This window comes from Esox lucius, chromosome 16 (genome assembly GCF_011004845.1).
Source record: "Esox lucius isolate fEsoLuc1 chromosome 16, fEsoLuc1.pri, whole genome shotgun sequence".
Taxonomy (NCBI): Eukaryota; Metazoa; Chordata; class Actinopteri; order Esociformes; family Esocidae; genus Esox; species Esox lucius.
The window spans coordinates 12,177,177-12,201,057 of record NC_047584.1 but is presented as its reverse complement, the minus strand read 5'-3'; the positions used below and the strand labels follow the sequence as shown (position 1 = coordinate 12,201,057).

At 39.3% G+C, this 23,881-nt stretch overlaps 3 protein-coding genes and 1 pseudogene across 3 annotated transcripts; 3 read left to right on the top strand and 1 right to left on the bottom strand.

Annotated features, from left to right (window-relative positions):
* Nucleotides 1-573: 573 nt before the first annotated feature.
* LOC105016304 lies at nucleotides 574-5,757 on the bottom strand (annotated as a pseudogene).
* Nucleotides 5,758-8,972: 3,215 nt separating this feature from the next.
* On the top strand, nucleotides 8,973-10,050 carry LOC105016297 (gamma-crystallin M3-like). Its single transcript, XM_010880021.1, has 3 exons — nucleotides 8,973-9,073; nucleotides 9,170-9,418; nucleotides 9,733-10,050. The coding sequence occupies exons 1-3, from the start codon at nucleotides 9,059-9,061 to the stop codon at nucleotides 10,012-10,014; spliced, it is 546 nt and encodes a 181-aa protein (XP_010878323.1). The 5' UTR covers nucleotides 8,973-9,058; the 3' UTR covers nucleotides 10,015-10,050.
* Nucleotides 10,051-17,615: 7,565 nt separating this feature from the next.
* LOC105016299 (gamma-crystallin M2) lies at nucleotides 17,616-19,199 on the top strand. The gene is made up of 3 exons (XM_010880022.2): nucleotides 17,616-17,673; nucleotides 17,935-18,177; nucleotides 18,781-19,199. Exons 1-3 carry the CDS (start codon nucleotides 17,665-17,667, stop codon nucleotides 19,054-19,056), a joined length of 528 nt encoding a protein of 175 aa, XP_010878324.1. The 5' UTR covers nucleotides 17,616-17,664; the 3' UTR covers nucleotides 19,057-19,199.
* A 2,748-nt stretch (nucleotides 19,200-21,947) lies between these two features.
* Nucleotides 21,948-23,631, top strand: LOC105016300 (gamma-crystallin S-1). The gene is made up of 3 exons (XM_010880023.3): nucleotides 21,948-22,059; nucleotides 22,423-22,665; nucleotides 23,275-23,631. Exons 1-3 carry the CDS (start codon nucleotides 22,042-22,044, stop codon nucleotides 23,545-23,547), a joined length of 534 nt encoding a protein of 177 aa, XP_010878325.1. The 5' UTR covers nucleotides 21,948-22,041; the 3' UTR covers nucleotides 23,548-23,631.
* Nucleotides 23,632-23,881: the final 250 nt, after the last annotated feature.

Here is a 23,881-nt window from a genome sequence, read left to right as displayed (position 1 = left end):
AAATGGTAGTGTAAAGTTCATCTTCAGTCTTGCTAGCAATTGCTCAATTCTTATGACTATTCCATGTAGCAAGATAGTAAATACTAGTAAGCCTATTACTGGCTAATACTTGGCGTGATGTTAATGATCTAATGTTTGAGGTGCTATACCGACACACAGCATACATATAGCTTCGTGGTGTAGTTGTTAAAGACACAGCCTCTCACATGGGACACCCAGGTTTGAAACCGGTGAGGGCAACAACATTCATCTCTTCTAATCGCGGGCCGGCTAAACTAGGCTTGCCTGGTTCCTTTTCTTGTTTTGTGTGGCGACTCCACTGCAATTCCTCACTGGCTTAAAATTCTTCAGCTTTAGAGAAACACTATGCTTGTGGCTTTCCTTTGTGATGCTTTGTCGATTAAATGGTACGCTACGTCCCATTACTATAGAATATTGGTACAATTCTTATGTAAGCTCACTGATGTCATATATATATTTTTTATAATTTCAAAAAAAAAATCTTCAGGACCGAATTGTCAATTATAGCTCTTATACTGATGTGTTACCCAGAGTAACATATCTGGTGGAAGTTCACTGGCAGGAATCCATTATGCGTCTGATTGAGCTGATTTTCATGGCATTGCCCATCTCTCTGAAGCCCCTGTGCTCGCCAGGCCTCATGTACATCATCCTGCCTCTGAAGTGAGGCTGCTCAAACAGCAGCTAGTGGCAGTCGGACATACGATAACGCTCCTGGATATACTCAACGTCGTCCATCAGCTCCATGCTCTGACCTCCAAAGTTCTCACTCTCGTAGATCCTCTGTGCTGTTCGTGGAGCACAAGCAACAATGTCAAAAACAATGGATTGAAACCACATACATCAAATGACACATCAAAGAGGTTGCTGTTACCTGAGGGATCATACGGCATGAACGGATGGAGTCTGTCATCCCCATGCGCATGAAATCAGAGTACTCTCCCCGCTTACTGGTTTAATAATAACTGGTTTCCCATGTAGTTGTTGCGATCATAGGCCATAAAGCAGCCACTCTCAACCCTACAGGAGTGGCAGCGGGAAAGATGGGTGGTTATATCAGAGCAGTCAAAGCTGCACTCATAAGAGTGTCCCTGGAAATGTCTGTCCTCGTAAAATGTGATCTGAAAGAAATTATTGTTGTTGGTAACCTGATACATAATAAGGAAGCATAGATGTGCAAATCCAGCATAAAGGAAGATGAAGACAAATGAATGGCAGGACAATGCTAGGATAGATGTCAGTATTTGACTGTAAATCAACTGTAAATGCAAACACTACCATTAAAATGGTGGGGTCACTTAGACATTTCCTAGCTTTCAAAAAAAAAGTTAATGTTTTGTCCATTAAAATAACATCAAATAGAACAGAAATACATAGTAGACAAGGTTAATGTTGTAAATAACTATTGTAGCTGGAAAAGGCAGATTTTTTATGGAATATCTGCATAGGCAGAGGCCAATTATCAGCAACCATCAGTCCTCTTTTCCAATGGCAAAATTCTGTTTGCTAATCCAAATTCATCATTTGAAAAGGCAGATTGGTCTTTATAAAACCCTTTTGTAATTATGTTAGCACACTATGAAAACTGTTGTTCTGATTAAAGAAGAAATAAAACTTTCCTTGTTGTTGAGTATCTAGTTGAGTATCTGGAGCATCAGCAATTGTGGGTTTGATTACAGGCTCAAAATGGCTAGAAACAAAAAACCTTCTTCTGAATCTTGTAAGTCTTTTCTTCTTCTGAGAAATAAAGGTTATTCCATGCAAGAAATTGCCAAGAAACTGAAGATCCCACACAACACTGTGTACTGCTCATTGAAAAGTGAACAGGTGACTCTGGGATGCTGGCCTCCTAGGCAGAGTTTCAAAGAAAAAGCCATATCTCAGACTACCCAATAAAAGCTGGAATTCTGTCTATAATGGAATGGCCAGCACAGTAATGGGATCTCAACCCTATTGAGCAGTTGTGGGAGCAGCTTGACCGTATGATACGTTAGAAGTGCCTATCAAGCCAATCCAATTTGTGGAAGCACGAGGTGAAATCTCATCAGATTGCCTCAAACAAATTGACAACTAGAATGCCTAAGTGACCGCAAACGTTTGAACGGTAGTGTATGCAAAGTGTTAAACATTTAATATATTTAATTAAATGTGGAATTAGTAATGTGTCAAGCTATCCTTACACTGCTTATGATGTTAGCTTATCTCCTCTCCATGCAGCTGATCTAATGTAAAACCCTGTTGACATTTTATACCCCAGTGTACATCCAGTGTATCGATCACAACTTTGTTAGTGAAACCTGACTCATCAACTCAACTAAAACAGTTTCAAAGCAGAATCCAATTTGTTAGTCAATGTATAGCAGGGTAATGACTCATGTTGGCATTGGTCCATAGACTTTTCCATATGAAAATCGACATTATAAATTACGACCTATCATACAGAACTTTGTAACGAACATTCCAGGTAATTTCAGTGAGTCTGGTACTATTGACTGACCAATCAATTATGTTTCCCATACAGCAGCGAAGTTCAGTCACATTGGCTATTAGCCAGAATAAAGAAACAATTTCAGCCATTTGAAACACTGAGGAAACCCTTACACACAATAGTTTCCAATGTCTGCACACAGCATCAGAGGGGGAGCTTTAAAGTGTGTGATGGGTGCGCGGCACCCATGGCAGCCAATCAGAGGGGCCCTCAAGATGTTTATCTTACGGTTGAAAATATTTTCACAAGCAGAATCGTATTATATTTAGATTTTTTTGCTAGACTCTTATTTAGTTGACATTGAAGTGATAAACATCTATATTTGTTGTATGATTCCGTAATGGATGATGCATGATTATATGATCGACCAAAATGTGACTGTGGGAGTGTAACCAGTGCTGCTAGATGGGGAGGTTTCTCACCCAAATGGTAAATTTTTAATGACTGTATGTGGGTAAAAACTGGACTTGGATGGATCGGTTTAGAGATAGGGTTGCATAGAACGAATAGCGTTTGTGTGCGTTTTATGTGGAGTCAGCAGAGGATAGTACACAGGAAAACAATTGCTTTTATGAATGCATGTTGCAGAATTCTGTCAAATTAGGCCACATGCCACATTGGCAAAATAGTTTTTTAATAACAAACAAATTCCCATTATGACTAATAATACCAATCTTTTGCTAAAATCCTGGAAAAGGAGCTGATATTATTTTAGTTTTTATTCTACTGCATTTTTTTATTTTGATTTTCTTTGTAAAACACATTAAATTGCTTCTATGTATGAACTGTGCTATATAAATAAACGTGCTTGTGGTTTATTGACCGAAATATCAATAAGTGGAAAATGAATTGGTTTTGCTTTGTAAACACAGTCTTTAGAATTTTTACAGAAAACAAAAAATCGACACAAAGTTGACATTCAATTATATACAAACAATGGCTGGTGAGTATAAAACAATGACATTCAAGCATACAATATAATATACAGTACATGTACAGTATAACTACAAGCATGAGTGATAAGGAAAGTTTTGGGTGCAGCATTCTGCAGCTACTTAGCTAACAGTTAAGAAGTGGATTGATGTGATGTGCATTTCTGTAGAATATGTGGTCGTTGCTGAAGGCCACAACATGGGAAAGAAACTGTTCAGATTACTGGCTGGATTTTTTGGATGATGATTAACCTTTACTGTACTGAACCAGTCGATTAGTTTAGATTCAACTTTATTATCATTGAACAGTACAAATGCAGTACAACGAAATACACTAAGCATCTAACCAGAAGTGCAAATAGAGGTTCAGAAGTATTTACAAGTATTTAGTATATCTATATTACAAGTGGAATGTATAAATGTATGCAAAGAAGGCACATGCAGTACAAATGGCAATACTAAATGTGCAATTAATGCAAATAGAGGAGGGTGGAAAGTATTAGGTATGGTGTATGTTACAAGTGGGATAACAGTTGTTAGTGGACAAATGGCAATTTCTAAGTGGCATACAAGATGTGCCTACGAGGCAAATGAAGGATCACTGTAGTAGGGTAGCATGAGCAATCATGATGCAGAGATAGCAGCACTAAGGTCTGCTAGGTAGACGTGTGTGTGTAACAACTGTAAAAATGCAAGTACAATGCGAATACTAAATGTGCAAAGAGGCAAATGCCTCAAACAGTATCCATGCGTGCGCCTTTGTGTTGTTGAGGTGTTGGAGCATGTAATAGAGGCCAATGTTAACGCCATTTAAAGCCTTTTTGGCTCATTAAGAAAACTGCAGTGGGTCGAGTACCTTCGTAATGGGTTCATATTTATCGTTACTACTCACTTTGCACGTTGTTGTTGTTCCTGGATAAATGCACATTAGCACTAGAAACACAAACTTATGTCCTACACAATATGTTTATAATTCACAAATGATCAGATTTAAGCGATATTATGACTATATAGTTCACATGCTGACATTGACTTTGTTATTATTGTAAATGTGATTTCCGTATGTAGACACGTTTCCCTAAATATTTACCTAGCTTGCCAAAGTCTTTGAAATCAAATGTGGCAGTGTGGGTCTGATAAATCAAATGTAGTCTCAACAATCTCAGTAGTGTGTTCACATTCTCTGAACACTCCTGATGAATCCTTACACTTGGTAAGTGCAAGACCAGAGTTGGTATTTCAATTCCATTGGGGGTCCTTATGAAAATGTATGCCCTCGCTAGTTACTCTGAATTACAGTGTCGGCTAAATTACTTGAAAATCTGCAGAAACTATTATCCATACCGACTTAATAAATTAATCCATGGCAGACTGCCCAAACCTGTTCCTGGAGATCTACTGTCCTGCAGGTTTTCTCTCCAACTCTAATTTAGCACACCTGATTCTAATAATTAGCTGGATGAAAAGCTTAACCGGGTGTGTCACAAATGGGGCTGAAGAGAAAACCGACAGGTCAGTAGATCTCCAGAAACAGAATTGGGCATCCCTACTTTAGAGAGTTTATATTTTTTCTGGTCCTCCTGTGAATCAAACCCGCAACCCTAAATTTTAAAATGCCATCCTCTGCCAACTGAGTTACAGGGCTTAATATAATTGTAACAATGAATGTGGTAAATTGATTCACTTTATTTCAAGATACATTTTGTAGTTTCTGTCGGTTCCCTCTACATAAGTGAATTGCAAATCCCATTCAATATTGGTTTTAGGCCTTTCCCTTGCGTACAGAGATTTTTACGAATTCTCTGATTCTTTTAATGATATTATGGCTTATTATGGATATTGAGGCACTGGTTATCAGGGTACTCTCCTTCCCTTACTACCGGCTGGAGACCCATGAAGTTGGGGTGTTGGTAAACCATGAAACAGACGCTCTTTACCCTACAGGACGGGCACCTGCTCAGATAGGATGTCAGCTCAGGGCAATCAGTGCTTGTCTCATGAAAGTGACCCAGGAAGTTCTTGTCTTTGTAAAAGATATCCTAGGAAGACAGTAGTTGTATAAAGCTGTTAAAATACACTTCTGTAATGGGCTATTTGTTCACTAAAATGTGATACAATAGATGCATGTTAACTTAAACTACAGTACGTGTTCACTCAAAACTATAGATTTTAGAATGTGCCAAGTTTTTGCCAAATTCTTTACTTTCACTAACTAAAATTCCTTTTATATTCATATATTGACTTGTTTGTGTCATTTTATACTTTATACTTCCCAACTATTAATCATAAAAGACATGGTTATCCAACCATGCCCATGGTAATGAACTCAACTATCAACAACACTACCCACACATCCAGCCCTGTTACTTTATGCCTAAATTGATAGCAAAATGATCTATGGTCCATTGTTTTGAATGTCATACTCAGTACCACAGTGGGCTATATTATTAGTTCAATATACACTCACCTAAAGGATTATTAGGAACACCATACTAATACTGTGTTTGACCCCCTTTCGCCTTCAGAACTGCCTTAATTCTACGTGGCATTGATTCAACAAGGTGATGAAAGCATTCTTTAGAAATGTTGGCCCATATTGATAGGATAGCATCTTGCAGTTGATGGAGATTTGTGGGATGCACATCCAGGGCACGAAGCTCCCGTTCCACCACATCCCAAAGATGCTCTATTGGGTTGAGATCTGGTGACTCTGGGGGCCATTTCAGTACAGTGAACTCATTGTCATGTTCAAGAAACCAATTTGAAATTATTCGAGCTTTGTGACATGGTGCATTATCCTGCTGGAAGTAGCCATCAGAGGATGGGTACATGGTGGTCATAAAGGGATGGACATGGTCAGAAACAATGCTCAGGTAGGCCGTGGCATTTAAACAATGCCCAATTGGCACTAAGGGGCCTAAAGTGTGCCAAGAAAACATCCCCCACACCATTACACCACCACCACCAGCCTGCACAGTGGTAACAAGGCATGATGGATCCATGTTCTCATTCTGTTTACGCCAAATTCTGACTCTACCATCTGAATGTCTCAACAGAAATTGAGACTCATCAGACCAGGCAACATTCTTCCAGTCTTCAACTGTCCAATTTTGGTGAGCTCGTGCAAATTGTAGCCTCTTTTTCCTATTTGTAGTGGAGATGAGTGGTACCCGGTGGGGTCTTCTGCTGTTGTAGCCCATCCGCCTCAAGGTTGTGCGTGTTGTGGCTTCACAAATGCTTTGCTGCATACCTAGGTTGTAACGAGTGGTTATTTCAGTCAAAGTTGCTCTTCTATCAGCTTGAATCAGTCGGCCCATTCTCCTCTGACCTCTAGCATCAACAAGACATTGTCGCCCACAGGACTGCTGCATACTGGATGTTTTTCCATTTTCACACCATTGTTGAAATGGTTGTGCGTGAAAATCCTAGTAACCGAGCAGATTGTAAAATACTCAGACTGGCCCGTCTGGCACCAACAACCATGCCATGCTCAAAATTGCTTAAATCACCTTTCTTTCCCATTCTGACATTCAGTTTGGAGTTCAGGATATTGTCTTGACCAGGACCACACCCCTAAATGCATTGAAGGAACTGCCATGTGATTGGTTGATTAGATAATTGCATTAATGAGAAATTGAACAGGTGTTCCTAGTAATCCTTTAGGTGAGTGTATCTGCAAATAGTTATTATTCCAGATTGTATGCATCTGGCACAGTGCTAACTGCAGACTGCCCTTATGGGGAACATGTGTTTTGGGGGCAACAAATGTATTTCAAGCATTTAAAATATGTTTTACGGATACTTCTGCCATTAAACAATACTACTATATTATATTCCATATAGCTGAATAATGTTTATACTTAAATGTGCAGTCCATGTCTTTTTGGAATAATTCCCCACATTTTTTAAACTCACATGTTGGGCTAGATGTGTAATAATCCTTAACATTATTGCACATCTAATAACATAAATGTTTATTAAGAATCACTATCATACCTCAGTTAGCAATGACATTGAATGTTTGAAACCAAGTTGTTTTGGGTAAATGAAGCTCATATAGGCATACATACATAACATAGTACACCATTTTCTGGGACTTGTTTTGGCTCAACAGTGCCACTTATATAACTTGTCGCCAAACAATCCAACAATGCATCTTTAAGTGATTTTCATTCAAATTAATATCAACCAAATTTGTTTAATCTTTAAATTTAAATGATTGTTATGTTATTACATTACAAAAAAATACAAAATTAAATTACTATTTTAAATAAAAAATAATAAACAGTGATCTTGCATATTAAGGTATGGGTCAGTACATGAGAAGTGATTAGGGGTTACTAGAAATAGCAGCTGAACTGGAACATGAAGCTCTACATCCTCTGCACATTATAGGCATGTCTGTGAGGGAATATGTATATATTCCCTTCCCCAATTCAAAAGATTGGGATTTATCCAAATAAACAGTGACACAATACATAATGTTCATAAGACCCTGAGTCAAATTCCCATTGAATTAAACAGGCACTGTATAGAAAGTATTTTCCACGTGGAAACAAAAATAACAGCAACAACAATCAGTTTTCAAAACATATTTGTATGTCATACATTTTAGTAAATTCCTTACATTATATGTTTTTGCGAATTCATGACATATCCTATATCTTTGGAAAATTCTTACCATATCCTACATTTTGCAAAAGGTCATGTAATGAAACCTATTATAATGTAAGATATCATTCTGTAATAATTAATGGAGTGTTCCAGATGTTATGCTAATCTGTGAGACCAGGATGTCCACTACATAATTGCTAGTTTAAAAGCAGTTGAAATGTCCCATTTGAAATTAAATTGAGTGAACAGTGTAAAGATTTTGCAATGAGGAAATGATGAGGGTATGTCTTTTACTGTTACTCCAGATATTTTGGACATTTTCTTACATTACATTATATTTCTCATACAAATCCTACATATAGCCCATTTGATTTTAGTGTTGACTTGCAGTGATCTTGCCTGTACTATGACTTCAACATGAGATGACTGCAATCATTTTTGAAATATATATTTAGATACATTTTCAGTCCTCAATGCAGTAGCAGCAATGATGTTTTTTCCACAGTTGTGTGCAGTTCTGCAGCTGGGCCATAAAAGTATCAGGAACTTGTGTCAGACAACGTAACTAATTCTTATCACAGCATTATTTCTCACAATGCAAAAACACAATGTTGGCAGACCCACAACCAGTATCCTAGTGAGGTGCTTTGTGCTTTGCAGTTGGCACAGTTGGCAGTGAGCCAATGTCCATCAATGCTTCTAGGTCATGTACATATTGTTTACAATCATAATTCATAGTTAACGGTGTATAATCATCAATGGCAACAAAGTCATTTACATGTTTAATTCATGACATCATATTCATTCTTTTTTTTTTTTATACTTTTGCAAGTACTACTAAAACTAATAATATTGAACCTGCTTTCATTTACAGTACATTACATGGTGATGACTCAGGATTTTAACACAATGTGGAAACATATGCAGTGTGCATCTAACAAGGTATAAAAGGGCAAGGGAGGCACTAGCATTTACAGTCAAGCCTAAACAACCAACAGCCATCATGACCATGGGCAGGGTAGGTGGCATTTATACTATGTCCTAAATAACTGCGGTTGATGTGTGTTTACTATAACTTACTGCTGCCATATGTTTTTTAAAATTCATTTTGTAGATCATCTTCTACGAGGACAAGAACTTCCAGGGACGTTCTTACGAGACCAGCAATGACTGCCCTGAGCTAACTTCCCACCTGAGCAGGTGCAACTCTTGCAGGGTTGAAAGTGGCTGCTTCATGGTCTATGAGCGCCCCAACTTCATGGGACACCAGATGCTGGTCAGAAGAGGAGAGTACCCCGACAACCAGCGACTGATGGGCATGAGCCAGAGTGATTGCATCAGGTCTAGCCGTATGATTCCCCTGGTAAGGAAACCAACATTAATTCTATAAGATTTAAATGTAGACTAATTGGAAAAATCCTAAAGGGTGAAAACAATTATAGGCTTTACTTATTTTTTTATGCCATGAACAAGCCTCAAAGATTATTATTTTTTTATTTTACCGCTACACTACTGGTTTTAACATATATAAAATGTGTGACGGAGATTTTAATTACATAGCACACAAGAAACAGGAACTTATTTTGGCACCTGAGAACTACTTTCACAGCTTCAGGCTGACATTACACAAAGGTTCAGACCAAATAGCAAATCGTTTTCAATTCTTCTTCCCAACAGCACAGAGGCTCATACAGAATGAAGATCTATGAGAAGGAGAACTTTGGAGGTCAGAGCATGGAGCTGATGGACGACTGTGACTCCATCCAGGAGCGTTACCGTATGTCCGACTGTCAGTCTGCCCAGGTTATGGACGGCCACTGGCTGCTGTTTGAGCAGCCTCACTTCAGAGGCAGGATGATGTACATGAGGCCTGGAGAGTACAGGAACTTCCGGGAGATGGGCATGGGTGCCAAGGGCATGAGGTTCATGAGCATGAGGCGTATCACTGATATGTGCTGAATTACCTGATTGTCAATTAAATGTGCAGAAGAATGATCAGTATTTGTCTTTATTGATTAATATATACAACCTCATGAGTAAGAAATATTGTTTACATTTTATAATACACATGATCATGAGACATACGGTACTATACAGTATTGAACTGTTTGTCTGCAACCAATAAGGTGTCCAATCACTATTGCTGCGAAAAATATAGCATTACAGAGAGCATCACCTTCCTTAAAGATTGAAAGGATTTGATAATTTAAGAAATAGATTTTAAGTAATTACATTTACTAAATTGAATTTATATTAAAACAAATATAGTAATAGAAAATAACACACACATACAAAATAACACACACATATATATACATCAATTTTTCATACTAGGCCTGTTCATACTGTGTTGGTATTAGGTGTGTGGGGTCTTGGGAATATAGGGCTTATATTCTATGGTATATCGATTGACGACTGACTCTTTACAAGGTTGTGAAGTGTGGGGAAGGGGGAAAGGTTAAAAAGAAGCGACTGGTTGGAGGGGGAGGGCAGGAGAAATGTTTGGCCAGACCTGGGGAGTCTTTGTAGGAACCTAGGATTTGCCGCTAGTTTTTGAAATAATAGAGAGTATGTCTGAGGATTTATTGTGGTTCAGGATGGGGATCTTTTACGTTCCATGTCACGACACGCCAGGGAATGTATGGAAAGAAACTCGGCCTTAAGGAGCACTGCTCCACCTCCAAGAAGAACAGAACAGGAGGACTACTTACCGTGTGGTGAGACCATTTCGGTTTTCTTACTTTTCTTTTGTCAGTTGTTGGAACGCCGTTGTTTTTTTGCTTTAGGCTGGCAAAGAGATTGGATCTGGATTTATCTGGGGGTTTTGTTGACCGGCGGAGCAGACATTATGTTGGACTATGGTTAAACAAGTATAGTTGATTCTTTTGAACGATATATTTTAGGGCTCTATGTCCCAAATGGAGACATTATGAGAAGGGAATATGGAATCAGGCTGCAGACATTAATATGGTACATCAAATGGCGGAAATAGCCAAAGGACCGGAATTGTTATTCATTCAAATGAAAGTACGGGGATTGAAAGGAGTAGCTGTCATGGACACATGTGTGCAACAATACTTTGTGATGGCTGATGGTAAAATACATAAAGCCCTTAGTAAGAAGCAGCTTCACTATACCTGGCATGAAATGCATTGGACTGTTGATACCTACATCAAGTCTGATTCCCACCTGGCATTTCCAATACTCCTTGGCTTTGAGAACATACCTGTGGAATGAAGAAAAAGAAAGTTATTGCATTTTTTCCTTTCCTCCAAAAGTGATTGGACAAGTGCAGGCGAGAGGAGGAAAAGCCCAAGGACCATCAGTGAATGGTAAGTCTATATTTCACACTGCCTTGTGGCGGCCTACCAACGCTGCCACCTATTGGGCTGAACCAACCACTACACCTCTGGGATTCAGATCGATCAGGTGAGATAGAACTCCTCACGGTCTGCAGTGACTTCAGGGCTACTGGGGAAGGTATGGGTGGAAAGACACAAGATCCACACAACTGATGAAGTACTTGTGAGATGTAAAGCATACCACGTCTCTCCACTTAAATAGAAAATCATTCAAATGTTTGATGTTACAAGAAAACATTATAGAACCATCTAATTCTCCCTGGACTTCTTCTGTAGTCCTGGTGTTGAAACCTGATGGATCATACATGTTTTGTGTGGATTGTGTGGGTGAATGCTAAGACTATCCATGATGCTCATCCAATGCCCATAGTCCGCAACATATTGGAATCAATACATGGCGCAGCCTGGTTCATGACACTAAATCTTAAATCAAGTTACTCCCAAGTTGCCACATCCTGTGAAAGGAAAGCCAAGACTGCTTTTATCACCTCTGAGGTTATCTCAATTCAAGGCAATGCCATTTGGACTATGGAAAGCAGGAGCCACCAGGTTTTAGTGATCTAAAGAGTCACCTCATGCTTCCTGAAGCACCTCCCATAAGTTGGATTGGCTTAATGGGCACTTACGGTCAAGCTGCTCCCACAACAGCTCAATATGAATGAGATCTGGTGACTGTGCTGGCCACTCCATTATAGATGTAATACCAGCTGACTGCTTCTTCCCTAAATAGTTCTTGCACAGTTTGGGGCTGTGCTTTGGATCATGGTCCTGTTGTAGCAGAAAATTGGCTCCAACCAAGTGCCGTCCACAGGGTATGGTGTTGCAAAATGGAGTGATAGCCTTCCTTCTTCAAGATTCCTTTTAACATGTACAAATCTCCCACTTTACTACCTCCAAAGCACATGCAGACCATCACATTGCGCCACCATGTTAGACAGATGGTGTCAAGAACTCCTCCAGCATCTTTGCATTTGGTCTGTGGCTCATGAATGTTTTTCTTTGTGATCCACACACATCAAACTTACAGTAGATATGTCTGTCCATAACACTTTTTCAAATCATCCTCTGTCAATTATACTATATTCTTTTGCCCATCTTAATCTTTTCTTTTTATTGGCCAATCGGAGATATGGCTTTTTCTCTGCAACTCTGCCTAGAAGGCCTGCTTCCCGGAGTCACACATTCACTGTTGACTGGTGCTTTGCGGGTACTATTTAATGAAGCTGCCAGTTGAGGATGTGAACTAGAAGCTGTAATGTATTTGTCCTCTTGCTCAGTTGTGCAGCAGGGCCTCCCATTTCCTCTTTCTATTCTGGTTAGAGCCAGTTTGCACTGTTCTGTCAAGAGCATAGTAAACAGCATTATGTGAGGTCTTTAGTACACAGCATTGTGTGAGGTCTTTAGTACACAGCATTGTGTGAGATCTTTAGTTTCTTGGCAAATTCTTGCATTGAATAGCTTTCATTCCTCAGAACAAAAATAGGCTGAGTTTCAGTAGAAAGTTATTTGTTTCTGGCCATTTTGAGCTTGTACTCAAACCCACAATTATTGATGCTTCAGATACTCAACTAGTCTAAAGAAGGCCATTTTATTGCTTCTTTAATCAGCACAACAGTTTTCAGCAGTGCTAACATAATTGCAAAAGGTTGCACAACGTGCAATTGGAACAGAGGACTGATGGTTGCTGATAACGGTCTTCTGTACACCCAAGGATGGCCAGTATTTATGATACATGTATTTAAAATATGTATTTGAAATACAAAATAGGATCTTGTATTTTGTATTTGAGAGGGTTGATGAAAATGGCTTCATATTTTGTATCAAAATACTTTAGTGTTTTGCATTTTGTAGCTTAAAAATACTGTAAAATAATTTGTGAGAAGTCTACATAATGACATCATAAAAATGCTAACTCTGATTGGTGCCTACTTACTAGTTTGCCCAGACTTGTTGAGATCAGAACAGAAAATGTATCCATACCCGAAGAAGGTCAGTGTGAGATACGTGTAGATTGACAGCTTTCCATAGATTTTTACTGTCAATTGCTACAATTTGTACAATTTGTTCGTTTGAGTAGCCTAGGCTTATCATTCCCCCCCAAATTATCTAGCATACTTTTTAACCCAAGTTAAAGCCCTCATAGTTAACGTTAGCTTGCCACTGTACTTTCAGCCTATGTTGGGTTTTTGACAGTGGTGCACAAAGATACAAGATAGGGTATGTAATTGTACCCTAATTGAAGTAGCTGTTTAGCAGGATCATGATCTTACATACCGTTGCATGAATGACTGCTTAACACAATATATTATATTTATGATTAACAATCAAAGGATTAATTACTTAGAAAATTGTTGCTATGAATAAAATTGCCATCAGTTGTCTTCTTATGAATGACTTGTTTATCATTGAGTCAGTGTTGCTGATGCAAAGTGGGCCCTTCATTACCAAACACCAAGAAACAAGTCCTTGGCAAACTGTTAGTTAAACATTGAACTGTAAATTACTTTAAAACTAACCTTCATCAGGGTGATCACAGGGATATGTGAATATTTGATCTGTTATCGCATGACTCGTTAGGCAGAGAACAGCTACTTAATCAACTCGGTGTACTGGTGAAGGGATAGATCAAATAGACTGATAGATGGAATCAACTGAGTCAGTGTACGAGTGAAGGGATAGATCAAATAGACTGATAGATGGAATCAACTGAGTCCAGTGTAATGTTTCCACAGTCAGTGATGGTTTGGGGTGCCATGTCATCTACTGGTGTGAGGTCCAAGGTCAACGCAGCCGTCTACCAGGAAGTTTTAGAACACTTCATGCTTCCTGCTGCTGACCAACTTTATGGAGATGCAGATTTCATTTTCCAACAGGACTTGGCACCTGCACACAGTGCCAAAGCTACCAGTACCTGGTTTAAGGACCATGGTATCCCTGTTCTTAATTGGCCAGCAAACTCGCCTGACATTAACCCTATAGAAAATCTATGGGGTATTGTGAAGAGGAAGATGCGATACACCAGACCCAACAATGCAGAAGAGCTGAAGGCCACTATCAGAGCAACCTGGGCTCTCATAACACCTGAGCAGCGCCACAGACTGATCGACTCCGTGCCACACCGCACTGCTGCAGTAATTCAGGCAAAAGGAGCCCCAACTATGTATTGAGTGCTGTACATGCTCATACTTTTCATGTTCATACTTTTTCAGTTGGCCAACATTTCTAAAAATCCTTTAATATTCAAATTTTCTGAGATACTGAATTTGTGATTTTCATTAGTTGTCAGTTATAATCATCACAATTAAAAGAAATAAACACTTGAAATATATCAGACTGTGTGTAATGAATGTATACATTATACACGTTTCACTTTTTGGATGGAATTACTGAAATAAATCAACTTTCTGATGACATTCTAATTTCATGACCAGCACCTGTATATGGTCGGTTCAGATTCAGCCAAATTCAACAAAATTGACCCGACGGAGCTTCACTTTACAGATGGACAATAACCTAAAACATACAAGTGGAATATTCTGCAATGGCCTTGTCAGTCACCTGATCTCAACCAATTCGAGCATGCATTTCACTTGCTGAAGACAAAACTTAAGGCAGAAAGACCCACGAACAAAGAACAACTGAAGACAGCTGCAGTAAAGGCTTGGCCAAAGCATCAAAAAGGAGGAAACCCAACGTTTGGTGATGTCCATGCGTTCCAGACTTCAAGCAGTCATTGCCTGCAAAGGATTCTTGACAAAGTATTAAAAATTTACATTTTATTTATTATTGTGTTAATTTGTCCAATTACATTTGAGCCCCTGAAATAAGAGGACTGTGTATGAAAATTGTTGCAATTCCTAAATGTTTCATACAATATTTTTGTTTAACCCCATGAATTAAAGATGGAAGTATGCACAATTGCATCTCTGTTGTTTAATTTCAAACGCATTGTGGTGGCCTTCAGAAACAAAATGTTGAAATTTGTGTCAGTGTCCAAATATTTCTGGACCTAACTGTATATAATATAATATGCTGATATGTATTGGAGTAGCTCTAGAACAAAAAGCTGAATGCAGTAGCCCTTTTAAATCCTAATCACAATCCCATTGGCTTAACATTGCGGTCCAAAGCAGTTTGCAAACCGACCTAAACAACCTGAAGCAAATCTGCAAACAAGATTGTACCAAAATCTCTCAGACACTGTGTACAAAGGAGGTACCTACTTAGGCCACCAAACAAACCTCAGACAGCCACATATCAGTTGAACCATTTATTAGAGAACTTATGCGCAGCAATCTACCTATAACGTCTTGGCATTAGGTTCTATTTCTCTGAAATAACTCATTGCCATCACATAATCGTGTAGGTGATATTACATCACCATACAGCGACCATAATCACCATAATATAATTTATAGCAATTCCCATGGCAATGAGCAAGGCACGCAGTGCCAATCCCCCAACAAAAGAAACACAGAACGAAACACAGAGGCAGATGTGGTGAGGCGATTTGAACCCGCATGCTAGGCCAACCATGAGCATGTCAGAGTGAGTAACCTGATGATTAAGTATACAGGTATAAAATATGACATTGTGATAGGAGCAATCTGCATCAGCTGATGTCACCGATCATTTACCACTCAGGTGTCCTGGCTGAACTGGCTATGCAAATGTATTATTTCAAGTTGTTATTAAGTTGTTATTTCAGTGAAAGATGGCTCTGCCAACTATTAAGGTGTGGGGTTTAATTTCCAACATAAAACCTTTAATTCAATACTATGAGAAAATTGGTCAGGGTTCTGAACACCTTTACAAGGCACTGTACATATACAGCCAATATGTAAGGACATTAACTGACTTGTCTCAAAGCCAATGCAACGTTGTCCCTTGCTGTGTGCTTTGGGTCGTTGAAAGAAAAATGTTATCCCCAGTCTGAACTCATGTGTGCTCTGGATCAGGTTCCATAAGGTATATACTCTATTCATACTTGCCTTAATCCTGACTAGTGTCCCAGTCCCTAGTGCTGAGAAGTAACCCCATAGCATGATGCTTCCACCACCATGCTTCACCGAAGGGACGGTATTAGCTAGGTGATAAGTGGTGCCTTTGTAGCACTTGAATTTCGGGCCTAATCATTTTTTGGGTCCAATCAAACCAGATCACCTTTCCCACTTCAGGTGACATGTTATATGCCTTTTAGCCTCAGGTGTTCCGTCAATTTAAGATAAGTTAAGGAGTGCTCAAGAGAAGGCTGTCTATCTGGCAGGTTCTCCCATCTGTGCAGAGACTCTCACAGGTTCATTAAGATCTTGGTCAGACCTGGCATGAGTATATAGCATCATTTCTATCTACTATTTGCTACTTGTCTGAAATAGCAGACATATGCAACAGACTCCTCCAAGACCAGCATATTCCTATTTTATTAAATGCAATACTAAAGGGAAATTCCACACTTGCAACAAGAAAAAATATCCTTGGCCATCATTGGCCATGTAACAAAAGAGAAGTTAAAACGCTTGTAGCTTTCAGAACTAAATGCAAATATTCCTTCATTTAGGTACCTGCTGTAGCTACTGTAGTAACAACAGCCTCGTTGCATTTGCTTGTGCTAGAGCCCCTCCCCTGCTGATTTATTGAACAGTTCTCCAGGCCCCGACGTCTTCACTTCTGAAACAGTATTAAATCCAAACACAACAACGTTGTTGTAATATTGAGACAGTTGTGCTGCACCCTCACCTGTCCCACAACAATGTTACAATGTAGCAATTGGTGTTTGGTTGCACAAGTGGACTTTATTTTTGGCTAATGCAACATCTGACTGATTGTTCCAAGTTGACATTCCATGCCTTTGGGCAGAAGTGTTTGGGAATGAGATTAAGTCGTCATAGCTTCTACAACTTCATACTTGAATGATGAGAGGAAACAACTGCAGCTTGTGACTCTTCATTACGCTCAAGACACATTTCTATGATGGCAGACTGCTTGGAATCAGTCCATATGATGCATTCTAAGGACAGGCTGGAAAATTTGGCCTTGACGACTTTCACACCACTGTTCTGGCAATTCTTTGATATGGAGCCATCACACTGGGACAAAGGGAAATCAAAGTTGAACAAACCATTTTGCTGATATGCAAATCAGGCTAATTTAGTTAACAAAAGCTTTCCCTAGTCTGCACATTCTGCATTTCGATATAAACCTCGGGAATGCTGCTGGTGAGTGGGAGGTGTGCGATAACAATAAAAAAATGGGAAAGGTAAGACGGAGTCTCTACATAATACCAAAGAATGCATTTCAAACACGTATGAGCAGCTAAACATGCTTATACACAGCTTGCCATTGCCTTGATTTTCCCTCTGAAAGAACACTAACCTTGATAAGAAGTTGGTATAAACGTATGTAGGCTGCATTGTGTGTATTGCAGCTTCGCTGGGAGCAATCATGTCAGCCACACATAGGAAGAAGCCCAGTATAAAACAAAAGCATGGCTAGTATCTTACCAGGCTCTCTTTTCCAGATTGTGTTCTTTGAGGATAAGAACTTCCAAGGTCGTAGTTATGAGTGCAGCAACGACTGCCCAGACCTGCACTCCTACTTCAGTCGCTGTAACTCCATCAGGGTGGAGAGCGGCTGCTGGGTGCTGTATGAGCACCCCAACTATGCCGGCTACCAGTACATCCTGACCCCTGGGGAGTACCCCGATCATCATCAGTGGATGGGCTTCAACGACAGCATCAGATCCTGTCGCTCTGTCAAAAACGTAAGCCTATATATACTATTAATAGTACAAACTTACTAATGTAAGCTGACTAAAGATATTCTGCTGACTAAAGGTAAGTAGTTGGTTCTTTTAATAGCTAGGAAATTGTTTCCTGACTAGCAGTAGTTTTTTAGCTTTTCTTGGATTTGACAGTGTTTCTTGACATGTGTGTCCGATATGAAATACATACGTTTTACCTCCTGTATAACTAACTTCAAATGATATTCATATTTTTTTCTTGTGTATTTGGGTTTTGGCAATTAGGATGTTAAAAAGTGTCTAACCACATTTGGATGCATGGCAGTGCCCAGGAATGCAATAGGGTGCACCAACCAGGCGATGATTAGTCAAAAGCCAACAGACAATAAGGAGAGATAAAAGGCTCACGTTTTGGCAGCAGTTTGCCTCACGTCCAGATCCATGCACATCAATTGTTGACGGAAACCAGGACAACGGCCAAGAAACCAATTTAAAGAGGAATCTTAAATGCGTAACATGCTTGTTATAGGCATGCAGATGATTGGCAAATCAAATTATTTCTATTGTTACTATTACTTTGATTATTATCGATGAATTTGTTATATGGTTGTTGTTATTTTGCAGGTGTACGGGAACTCCTATAAGATCAGATTCTATGACAGACCAGACTTTGCTGGCCAGATGGCAGAGTGGACAGAGGACTGCCCTTCGGTACAAAAAGCCTTCAAGTTCTGTGAGTTCCATTCAGCCGTGGTGGTGGATGGTGCCTGGGCCATCTACGAGCTGCCCAACTTCAGGGGGCGCCAGTATTTCCTAGAAGGCGGAGAATACCGTAACTTCACGGACTGGGGGGCCACCTCCCCTGTTGTAGGCTCCTTCCGCAGGATCACAGAGTTTTAGAGCCCCGCCCCCTGCCCCATGAGTATTAATTCTAGAGCCCTACGACAACCCGCTTTCCCACAGACCTCTCTGCTGTGCTGTATGACTCCCGCCCCTGTGTAAAAATTTCGCAATCCAACAAATAAAACCGTGTCTGAGCCGCACACACGCTGTTGTCTTCATTACTTCTATAAGGGATCATCAGGCAAATGTCTCAACACCATCTGCTCCATCTTCTTACTGAGATTTCTTGAATTATATTTGCCAGCAGGTCACCTTCAAAATATTACAGAATATAAATAGAAGGAAAATGTACCAAAACCTATACAGGTCACTTTCAGGGACAGGCACAAGAAGCAATTGAGTGTAAGAAAAGTCTGAAGGAATAATATAATGATGAGATATTTAACACAGGAATCCTAACAATCAAAATGAAATGAATAACCTCACCTATAAATATTATTTTTAGATATGACAAGACTCATGACTATATTGCCCTAGACAAGCTCTTAGGTAGTTGTCTTTTTAGTGGGCAAGGCAGTAAATTCATAACTCCAAGCAAAGTGCTTTGGTTTGAGGCTAAACTATATAGGCATAAAAACACAGAAAGAAAATATGAATCCCCCTCTTTTACCTCCGCTCAATGTAATGTATGATTTCAGCATGGATTCTGACAGTTGTCATGAAATGTGGTATCCAACATTTAAATGACTGTGATTGCATAAACAGTATGAAATACAAAGAGCATCCTACTTCGATATTGTTGCAGTGGTCCTCAGGAAGCATGGCAAGGGTTGAAATAGACATATAATTGTTGTGGTTAAAACGTAAACGTTCATTGCGAATAACCTATTAGGACATTGAAAAAGTTCTGCCACAATGTATTTTTTATTATCATAAGGAAATGTATATCTGGGTGTAAGGCACGCAAGGTGCTGGAGATAACAGCAGTAGGCTACATGACCAAAGGTCTTAAAAAACTAAAAGGCGAGTGGGGTGGGGACAATGTATATTGTGCAGCTAGATTGAAGAAATTCCTGTTATTTTATCAATGAAAAATAAACCAATAATAATAATCAATCAATTATCATTTTTCTGTTCTTCACTTTTTTTCTATATTCAAATGAACATTGATTTAATCCTGTCTCTGTAAATTCTTTCAGTTTTATAGACACTATGTTCTTGTAGTTTGATACAGAATCTTCTGGTAGCTCTGTAATGCCACATTACCCTGGGATTTCCTATGATGTTTTATCACCCTCTGGATATACTGTTGTCTTTTAACAATCACTGTAGGTGAGCCCCTGTTAATCACAGAGTATTTGGTTGGTATCCACAGACACAGTAAAAATACACATATCTAATTGTACAACCTAGTCTGTAGCAAATACACAGCTAACATGCACTTGAGACTCAATTTAAGGCAATTTATCAAGTTTTTAAATGTTAGGGCACAATATCTACTTACTACAGTAGAAAGAAGTTCACACATGTATGAAGCAATGGTGGGTAATGTAAATAAATGTATTATAATACATTGATTTCATGAGGTAAGTTTGTTTTAATGTCCATAATCATGATTTAATCCAAGCACATTATGAAGAATGATGGCTCCATGGCTCTGGGACTAAAACTTGGATTAGTGGATGTAGTGGATTAGGGAAATCCCTGAACTGCAATCCTCACTATGAGTCACGTTAAACTTCATTTATTTTGTAACTAATTGTTCTGCTTGATTGATCAACATTATTTTATATTATCTAATATCATTAATTTGGCCTTGGCCTAGTTGACAGTCTTTTGGCCCAAGTAATGTTTTGGCTAACGGTTTATTATGATTTATCTGGATCATGATGGCCAACATGACTTGTATCGAAACTTCTTTGGTCCTCATGTTGCCAGGAACCAGTAAAATAATCAGAATAAAAACCTACAATGACATAACTGTTTAGCCAAATAGTTCTGACAACTTATAATGGGGAACTGTACAAAGCATACTAAAAATAGTTATAACATAGATGAAAATACCCTTACATTAAAAAAAATTGTCAGTCCACCCTTATACAATATGATCATTGTATCATTTCAAATCCAAAGTTATTAAATAGGGAAAAGAAATTGTCACTACCTAATAGGGGTTTACTGAGTGAACAAATAATGAAGTATAACCTGATTTTTACCAGAGTTAAAGTAGGATTGAAGTCAAGGATTTGGTTGTATTTGTACCCAAAGTTCTTTTTTATTGCAGGCAACTAATTTTAGTTATTTTGGTTTTCAAACCTTTTGTTGTTTACTACACTACCTTATATAACCTATTAGCAAAAAGAAAGATGAGCCAAAATGTGAAACTAAGCAAAGCTTGGAATGGCAATTAAAATACATTTTGGGTAACATTAATAATTTTTTATTCAGCATTTAATTCACATTGCTGCTCAATTTGCTGTGTATAGTTGATTTACAATATAATTCACAACTTCTACAGAACTAAGAAATTCGAATTGGCCCGCTCGCAGTTAATAATTTTTAGTCTACACTTATTGCAGTAAATATGTTGTACCTTAACAAAAGCCCAGTTGGAGGGAGGGGCGTGATGGATGTTGGAATGCACCTGTCAGTGCCATTGCAAATGTTAAAGCTTACAGGACAGACCCGTGTGGCCAGAAGCCAACTCCACTCCATGGAGACCATGGTACTACCAGCTGCCCTGAGAACAATTTAATTACATCAATAAATCATTTTCTGGAATCAGGCACTGTAAGGTCAAAAGGTCAGCCTGTATACAACTACCAGGTAAACAGTGTATGAAGTGGGCACACTTTTTAAAGAATTGCCCCATCAGCTATTGTGCTGATATAAATGCTGAGGCTATTCAAATGACAATGATTTCCCTGGCAGTGCAATTCAATGTCCCACATATATAAATCTGGCCAATGCCAGTTGCGATACCGCTGTGAAAGGGGGGAATAAACATTCCGTTATCAAAAAAGTAAGAGATAAGCCCCAATCATGGACCGCATTGGAAAGGTAAGTATTTTAAAAGTCATTTTCCTGTTTGGCAATCTATTTTTTTACCTAATATTTTTCAAAAGTCATTGCATATTCTTGAAGTTACTTATTGTTTTATCCTGGTTGGAGGATTTCCAGAATCAAGAATGAAGTTGAAGGGAGGTAGTCCCCCAACTCAGAATCCTCAAACCAGGATTTTTCCATTTCCTGGAGGCTAATCAGGAAATGCCCAACCATCTAATTCACCATAAACTCTCATTCAAACGCCTGGTCAAGCAGACTAACCACCGTGCTCAGGTTTTGGTTCCCGGGAAAATCTGAGCTACTACAAAATTTGCCTGGCTTCACTAGGCTACTCACCCACATCCTCTTAATCCACAGATTGTCTTTTACGAAGACAAAAACTTCCAGGGTCGCTTCTTTGAATGCAGTAGCGACTGCCCTGAGCTGAGCTCCCATTTCAGCCGCTGCAACTCCATCCGCGTGGAGAGTGGAAACTGGGTGCTGTACGAGAGGCCCAACTACCTGGGCTCCCAGTACGTCCTGACCAGGGGAGAGTACCCTGACTACCAGCGCTGGATGGGCTACAATGACAGCATCAGGTCCTGCCGCATGATCCGCAATGTGAGTCCTATCCAGGAGGCCAGGGGCTCCACTCTAAGACTGGGGGCCAGATTGAAGGGTGTGCTGAGCCGTTCGGGTCTGGCTTAATGCAGATTGAGAATGCGGTCCTATTCTTTTTATATCTGCCCATATCTATCTCTCACTCTCTCTTTGCCCCTTTAAACAACACACCACAACTTAGACAGGGATGCATACACATCCTCTATGGGCTTATAAAGAGAAACGAATATCCCCCGAATTATTAGATAAGAAATCTCTTGCGGGCAAGCCAAGATCAGCGATCAAACAAAACGAAAGCTAAAAAAACACGGTTAGAGCTCAGAAAGATGGAAAATGTTGGATTTAAAGGGATTCTGTTGTTTCAGTGTTGCCACAGCAACTCTTTCATTGACAGCATTCCCAATAGCTTTTCCCACTATCGTGTCAATTCAACTGCACCGCCGTATCACACGCAGCGCATTTAATGAAAACCATTGACCATTGACATGAATGCAAATTTGCTATCTCACAGCAAAAGCCTGACCAACTTAAAATAATGAAATGGTGTTGAGTATGATTATGATAATGGACATTTAACTGTGTATATGCTCCCCCCCCCCCCCACTGTAGACCTCTGCATTGTTCAGGATCCGCCTCTACGAGCGTCCAGACTTTGGTGGTCAGATGATGGAGTTCAATGAGGACCACCCTAACCTACCGGAGCGCTGGCGTCACCACGAGGTGCACTCCTGCAATGTGATGGACGGAGCCTGGGTGTTTTACGAGCACCCCAACTTCCGCGGCCACCAGTACCTGCTGGAGAGGGGCGAGTACCGCCGCTATACAGAGTGGAACGCCATGCACCCCAACGTGGGGTCCATCCGCCGGGTTCAGGACTTTTAGAGATGCCTCACTACATGCCTGTTTATAATCATAACTGTTATTTGCACATTTATTAATAAAATTAAAAAGATTGTGCTCAAATGATAGATGACCCTCATTTCTTTCACCTTACATCTGCATGTATCCTGTCATGGTGTATTACTGCTACACCAAGGACCATTTAGAAAATAAATGTTTTAGTCTGGACAATAATATGTACAACTTTAAAAATATGACATCACAAACTGTCATTTCGTTCTGGGGTTATATTGTGCTGTAAATTGAGATTTCTCAATAAAAAAGTGATTTGAAATACAAATTGTTTTAATAAATTAATAGAATAATTAATTAAAAA